This window comes from Corvus kubaryi, unplaced genomic scaffold, assembly GCF_017639235.1.
Source record: "Corvus kubaryi isolate FWS band 111438036 unplaced genomic scaffold, C.kubaryi_AGA036_p1.0 37397, whole genome shotgun sequence".
In the NCBI taxonomy this organism is placed as follows: domain Eukaryota; kingdom Metazoa; phylum Chordata; class Aves; order Passeriformes; family Corvidae; genus Corvus; species Corvus kubaryi.
In genome coordinates, this window is record NW_024581136.1 from 9,228,705 (window position 1) to 9,236,473 (window position 7,769).

Consider the following 7,769-nt stretch of genomic DNA (forward strand, 5'->3'; position numbering starts at 1 on the left):
CATGGACCTGTTTCAAGCAGCAGAATGAGAAGTCACTGGTAGGAAATGCAGGCATCTGCATTCACACTTGACTCTATTGTTTCGTAAGTATTAGCAGAGAGATTGAAAATGTAATTATGATAATTAAGCTAAATTGCAATCTTCCTACAGGAGCTACCAAATTATTTATATCAACTTTTCATCCTAACTCCCTTAACTGTTCCCTGCCCCAGGGTGCCTGCACTGTGTTCCAGTTCAAGGGCATTTGTGAAACAGCAGCACATGGCAGTTCCTACTCAGCAGCAAATTGGGATGGGAAAAGAGCTATGTGAGAAATAGTGGGGCTGAGGGCTGAGCACTTTGGGGGCAAAGAGCCACAATAAGAGGGGAGAGCCAGAGGGAAGTGTGCAGGACTGGGAAAGGCAGTGCCCAGCTGCAGTCTGGGCTGCCTGAAAAGGGCAGAGCAATGCTCAGCAGGGCTGGATTTGGGCACTGCCTCTCCTGTCCCTTGGGGCTGAGGGTGTACCTCCCACCATAATCTTTGGAGCTGGAGTGAGCACAGATCCCACTGTGGCAAGACTCAAGGGCCATGGCACAGCCAGGCCAGCCTGGTGCAGGGCCTGGCTCAGCACACAGACCCAGCAGCAGCAGCTTTGGTGCTGCTGCTCTGCCAGCTCCCTCCAGGAACACTGTCGGCTCTAATTAATGTCACAGTTCAGCTTGTTCATGGGTCCGAGCAGACCGCGTGCAACTTCACGGTGCTGCGGGAAGAGTGATGAATTCCATCCCAGAGCCTTTTCCTTGTGTCCCCCCTTGCTTGCCTGTGCCAGAGCAGCAGGGATTTCCAGACCCAGATGCGACACCGAGCATGTCACCCCTCTTTGTGGGGTGGCAGCAGGACCAGCTGCGGGAGGCAGATTGCCCAGCTGCTTCCCATTTTGGAGCAGGACAGTAAGGGAGGAGCTCTATAGGCAAAGCCCTTTACTGTGACTAGTTCTCCAGGATCCTTCCCACCGAGCTGAGGACACATGTTTGAGGACATATGCCCCTGTTTTGGGGCATAGGGACAGATGATGTATACCACGATGCGCCACCACTGGGTCTAAGACATCTGGACAGTGGCATGAAAGCCTAGATGCCTGCAGCTAGCAGACCCTGACCTTCACCAGTCCTGGGCTATCCTGTCCCAGACCTCACCCAGTTCCTACCATCACAGGGGCTTGATCTAAACCCACACATGGGAGCTGTGCTCTGGCTTACCAAGTCTGAGCAAGCAGAACATCACCCCGCTTGGGAAAAAACATTCTGCAGCCTTTCCTCCACCTCCAGCCCTCAGCAGCAGCATGGACTGCAGTGACCAGGGTTGGATCTTGGAGGGTGCTGGGCAGCTGCAGCCTGAAGCTCAGCTCCTTGCAGAGCTGCCTTGTTGAGCCAAGGGCTGGATTGGGACCTTGTCCTTCATTATATAACTGTTTCTCCAAGTGTTTTCGTAGTGCTCAGCCCTCCCGCCAGGCAGAGCCCCCACCGGCAAGGCGGAATGTCATGGTTTTCTGAATGCATAGCTTTGATTTCCTGCTGGGATGTAGCAGCAGACAATTCTGCTCCCTCCAGTTCATGCACACCTTGCCAGGCATTCACCAAGACTCAGACCCCTATAAGGCACCAGGCAGCAGGCTGGTGGTGCCTGGGATGGGTGATGGAAATGTGGAGAGAAGCAGAACCTCAGAGGCCAGATCAGTTCAGTTCCTCCATGGGGCTCTTTGAGCCCCGCAGATGAACCGACCTGGCCTGGCCTCTGGGACCCCACGCTGTCCCTGTGCTGCCCTGACTGCCTGCCCTCACATTCCTGTCCTTGCACATCATCTCCTTCCAGCTGCTGGGGAAAACAGCCCCTGCTGCTACCAGCGGCTGGGGTGAGGAGGGGGACACGCCTTCACAGCACATGAGCTCTGCGGGAGCTGGGGCTGCTGCTGACCTTGGAAATGCAGGGTTTTTTTCTTCCCAGCTCCAGGAGAAGCAGGAGGTGAGGCATAGCTGGCTGGCACTGCACCATGCTTGCAGCACACAAGTTTTTTTCATCATCAGTGGGACCCTGCCCACCCTCACCCAAGAAAACCAAGGGCTGTGCAGTGCTGTCACCCACAACCCCTTGGACAGTTTGATGATAGGTTGCCAGCCCTGTGCCTTCCTTGCAGGCTGAAATTGGGGATTTTTTCCCCACTGAATAATAAAGGGTTTGGTGTGATGGCCAAGAATTGGGCAATGGGACACTTGTGATGCCTTGGGAAAGACTGACAGCAGTGGGACAGGTCAGCTACTCTTCTCCAACACACCGCCGAGGAGGAAATCCTGACGTCTTCCTGCTTCTCTGTGAATCACAGTGTGTGTGCTGAAGGTGACTTGGAATTGTCCCAAGGTTGTACTCAATACTAAGTATTGCCTGTAGCCCCCAAAAAGGAAAAGGTTTTCACCACTAACCTGGTGCCATTCAAGCAGATTTCACATCCAGGAGTCCAAAACAGCCCCTCAGCCAGCAGTTCCCACATCATCACCCCTGGTCAGGCAAACTGGATGTATCCTGTGCAAGGCACATCTCCAAACTAAACTGCAAATAATTCTGAATCTAAATCAGTACTACAGTCTAGGCTAAAAGTCATTTCATGACTTGGCTCATTCCACTTGACCACTGGGTAATTTTTCTGGTTGCACATGATATTTTTTCCTGTTGTGGATGAGGAAGACCTAAGGATGGGAGAAGGGCATGCTAAGGGCAGAGAAAAACAAGAAGTTGTACATGGCATCCTGCCAACACTTCCAGATTTGTGTGGCCCCCCCCCCAGCCTCATTTTCAGGAGAAAATCTGTAGTACAACAGCAAATACACAGTCAATAAATAGTATTAGCAAAAAGGGCTCTTTTCTCCTTAATCTCTTCATATTCTGGGAGCCATCATTGTTGCCTGGAATAATCACATGCTCTATTTAGCCATAACACACTCGGGGAACCTCAGGCACCTGGTGCAGCACCTGACTTGCCAAAGCATCAGCCCCATGTGTCAGGTTCAGAGCAGGATCACTGCTTTTCCTGGTGTTGTGATGTTTGTTATAGGTATTTTCTGGCCAATTCATCCCACACTGCCTGCTAGGTCAGAGATGTGTGAAGCTCAGCGTTCAACCCTGCTGTGCTGGAAACCTCCTTGGCTGGCCCACCTAGCCCAGGCAGGGCAGTGGTTTGCACCAGGGGCAGATAGCAGTGCTTCACATGTAATTCTGCAAACATCTGTTCCTGCATTTGACTTCTTCCCACACAGTTCAAACCTACTGGCAGAGCTACCAGGCTGCCTTTGCTCTCCCTTTGCCTGCCTGTCCCCGGGAAAGCAGCAGTGGGATGGGGCTGCCGGCTGTTGGGGAGCAGTTTCAGAGCCTGTGCTGCTCTTTGCGCAGCCCTCACGCCTCCACTGCATCAGGGGCTGATTCACCATCCCCAGCTGTAAGGCTGAGTTAGTGCTGATGGATGGAGCCTGGTCGACAGGGAACGTGTCTCTGCCAACAGCCCGAGCAAGGGCTGTGCCACACTCGGTGGGACACTATCAGCGGGCAGCAGCCCTGGCACAGGGGCTGGCAGCAGCCCTGTCACTGAGCAGAGACCATAGAGCAGTTTGTCCTGTAGGCATGGGGGCAGGCCTTTCCCAAAGCCCTGCTGCACCTCCCCACACAAGCCCATCAGCCAGCAGCAGGCTTTTCAGCTTAGCAAGCAGCTACTTGTTTAAAAGGAAAAAACAGCAGCAGCTCAGCCTTTTACTCAAATCTGTTGGAGAGAAGTTCTCGCTCTCTCCTCCTCTCCTTTTTCTAGGAAGATGGTACTTCAAACTTGCTGTGTGGAAAATAAAATTACTTTTTTCTCCTCACATGCACTTGTTCTCATTTGCAGACCCAGGCATGCTGCTATGGGGAGGGCAGGGCAGCTAAGCACACATGAATAACCTCACACCAGCACTGCAGACATACATATCACATTTTTTTCTACAGTTCTAGTACCAAAATATCCCAGGCACAAAGGGATTTGGACTACAGCTAATGATCTATACAGGCCTCTAAGGAAACTGCACAGTAGCCCTGCTAATGGCTTCAAGGGGAAATACTTCAGGCCCTAGCTGCTGCTGCTGCTGCTGCTGTTCAGGGAATTGTGCTTTTAAGCTCTGGCGTGTGATAAAAACCTTTTCTCACTGTTGCAGACATGATGGCTCTTCTGGAGAGAGGAAAGGCATTGACCAAGCTAAGGCCATTAACCACTTTTAAGCACACACGGAGGATGTAAAGCAAACACCACCAGGTCATTCAACAAGCGGGGTTGTTAACTAACCCCCCCCGTGACTCCCCTGGCGTGCCGGCTCTGCTCCCCAGGTGCTGTATTGCTCCCTGCTCCAAGCACTGCCTGTTCCCTCTGCCCCGGGAGAGAGCTGGGCATAGACCTGGGGCATTCACCTCAGCCCAGGGCACTGAACGTTCCCTGCTGCCAGCCAGGCAGTCTGGCAAGCCCCATCTTGGGGAAAGCACTTTGGGATTAGCTCTCCCTGGTGTTTCATTTCCCCTTCACGACCCTTCCCTCCCCGGGAAAGGCAAAGGGAGCTTTGCCTGAGAAAAAGCAGCAAGACACTATTTCTTTAGCAAGGTGTGTCTCAGCAGTGCCAGCCTGAGCGCGCTCAAATCCAGCAGTGGCCACCATCACCTGCTGCATCTCGCTGCCCGTCACAGGCAGACTGTCACCTGAGCACGAAGGTGCCCATTCTGAGGGGATTCCTCCCTCTCCCGATTACCCCTTCCCATGAAAGCCACACCACTGTACCTCCCTCCTCTGACTGACTCATACTGAGACAATAGTCTCGCTGGCGGGGTGGCAGATTTTGCAATGGGTTTTAATGAGGTATTTACAAGTTCCGAGGCGGGCTCCTTGCACAAGGAGTGTGGCCTGGCCCTGGCAGCTGGTTAGGCTCTTCATTGACATTCCTGCGACTTCACCAATTGCAGCACAGGCACAGTGGAAAACATTTAGACATCAGAAATGCCAGATTAATTATCTCTTAATTGATACCTCCACTTGGGGACAAATGAAACCGGAACATCTCTCCTGCCCTGGGAGCCTGCCACTTACAAACAGATTTACAGCTAAAAATACCGCGGCAGTCCCGTGGCTAATCAACTTCGCTGCTTACCCTGGGTGAGGTTATGAAATTGTCTCAGGCTGGCACTGTGAGTAGCGAGGGACCAGCTGCAGCACCTGGATGCAGACGACATGAGAGCTGTGCGGTATCCCCAGTGCCCAGGCGAGGGACAGATCACCCCAGGGAAGCCTCAGGGCCCCACAGTTTGGATTCCTCAGACTAGGACCCAGCCAGAGTACCCTGACGAGGTTTCTCGCACTTTCCTGCCCATGGTTAGAGGCTGCAGAGAGAAAACCTCATCCCTGTGTCTTGTAAGAGTCCTTAAGCGCCCAGTGTGTTTCCCCGTAATGTAACATTCCCAGCCAGCTTGGGAATCACGCTTGATGCTTGAAACCACCTTTTTGTGCAGTGCTCTCCTGCACCTACAACACATCCCAAGGGATCTCTCCCCCCCAACTCCTTACAGCAATCCACACACAGAGGCCAAATTGCCACAGTGACCCCAGTTTCTTTTAAGTTACCATTATCTTTATTTTCTTCACATATGTGCAAACAGAGGAGATCGCAATGGTGGTGTTCTTAAAAATAACAAAATGTATTTGCATACATTTCCCTATGTACAGGTGAACAGCCACAAGTAGTCTTCTTTTGCACAGCAAAAGATCTAGAGCATTGAGACCGGGGACAGGACCGAGGCCCAAAAAAAAGGTCTAACTTTAAAATAATAATAAAAATAAAACCCCAACTTCACAACAGTGCAAACCTCTCGGACACGACAGCACGATGGAGTGACTTTAATGGAGAAAACAGCGGGGGGCCCTCTCGGATGTGAGATTTCTGACTGTAAACAAGGCGCAACACCTCCCTCCCACCGCCCTCCCCGGGGAAAGCTATTCCAGGAATTTGGCAGATCTTCAAGGGCTGAGGCGGAGGTAAACAGCCCGCGGCCGCCTCCCCTCCTCGGGCCACGGCGAGTTGGGGCCCGGCTCCGGCAGCCACCGGCACCGGCACGGGAGTGGCGGCCGCTCCCCGGGATGCTGCGGGACGCGAGGGCACCGCGGGGAACCGGCGGGGCCGTGCACGCCCGGAAGGAACCGTGCATTCCAGGAGAGGCCGGAAGGAATCCGGTGCGACCCGGCGGGGCCGCGCATTCCCGGAGGGAACCCGGTGCGCCCCTGCGGCGCCGCTCACGCCCGGAAGGGACCGTGCATTCCCGGAGGGTACCCGGTACGCCCCGCTGGGGCCGTGCACGCCCGGCAGGGACCGAGAACTCCCGGAGGGGTCAGAAGGAATCGGTATGCCCCGGCAGGGCCGTGCATTCCCGGAGGGCACCCGGTGCGCCTCGGCGGCACCCCGCACGCCCGAAAGGGCTCGAGTGCTCAGCCGGTCTCGGGGTCTCCGGGGGGCGGCTGCTCGGCGTCGCTACCGGGCGGGGCGGCCCCGTCCGTGCCGCCGCTCTCCAGGGAGGACTCGCTGCCCGTGCTCTCCCCGGAAAGCAGGCGGCGGACGCGCAGGTCGGCGCGCAGCGAGCGCAGGTCGTTGCCCAGGCTGAGCTCGCCCAGGTCGCGGAGGAGCTGGCCCAGCTCTGGGCTCTCGCCGCGGCCGCTGCCGGGGCGCAGCAGCTCTCCCTCGGGCTCGCCCAGCGCTTCCAGGATGTCTTCGCAGTCGCAGTGCATGGCCCGCTCTTCCTGCTCCTCGCCCAGTAGGTCCTCCGTGATGGAGCCCAGCTTGGGCGCGCTGCGGCTCCGCTCCACCGGCGGCTTGTAGCAGCACTGCCCGTTGAGCAGCTTGCGCAGCGGCACCAGCGGGATGCTCTGCTCGCCCACCAGCTGCTGCTGCTGGTGCCGCGCGTCGTCCCGCTTCTTCAGCCGGCGGAACTCCGCCAGTGCCGTGGCCGAAGTCTGGTAGAGCAGCAGGGCCATGGCCTTCGCCTTCTCAGGCTTGGAGACCAGCACGGCGTGGCAGCGCAGCATCACCGCCTTGTGCTTCAGCTCGTGGCGGTAGATCCAGGCGAAGACACGGGGCAGGCGCGGGTCGGCCACGCAGTAGGTGACCCGGTGCAGCAAGTAGAGGTGACCGGGCCGGCGCAGCCCCTTGTCCTCGGCGTGGGCCATGCGGATGCCCTGTGCGCTGATGGTCAGCTTCATCTTGGTGCCCTGCCGGCCCGCCTCGCTCTTGCTCCAAATCTTGCAGACGGCCAGGTCGGTGCAGCCCTCACCTTTGGACTGGATGGTGGTGGCGTTGCCCAGGTAGAGCACAGTGTACGTGGGGTCTTCGCTGGTGACGCGGAATTTCCGCCGCTTGGAGCGGAACATGCTGCCCACGCGGTGCAGGGCGCTCTCGGGGCAGGCGCGGGCCAGCGAGGTGAGCGCCGAGTAGTGCACGCTCACCGCGTACCCCTTGGGCTTGCTCTGCCGCCGCGCCTCGCCCGCCGCCAGCTCCACCTTGCTCCGCTTCCAGGGCAGCATGGCCCCGCGGAGCCGCGGCTAGGCGCCGCGCCGACGGCTCCGGGCGCGGGGGGGCATGCCACGGCGGCGGCGGCTGGGCTGCCCGCCCGCCTCACATCCTTGCGGGCGCCGGGCCGCCGCGGCCGTAGATATAGGCGGGCGCCGCGCTCCGCGGGCGCGGAG

The 7,769-nt window shown here is 56.9% G+C and overlaps 1 protein-coding gene across 1 annotated transcript; it reads right to left on the minus strand.

Annotated features, from left to right (window-relative positions):
• Positions 1 to 5,645: 5,645 nt before the first annotated feature.
• FAM43A (family with sequence similarity 43 member A) lies at positions 5,646 to 7,763 on the minus strand. The gene has a single exon (XM_042042337.1). The coding sequence runs from the start codon at positions 7,605 to 7,607 to the stop codon at positions 6,519 to 6,521; it is 1,089 nt and encodes a 362-aa protein (XP_041898271.1). The 5' UTR covers positions 7,608 to 7,763; the 3' UTR covers positions 5,646 to 6,518.
• Positions 7,764 to 7,769: the final 6 nt, after the last annotated feature.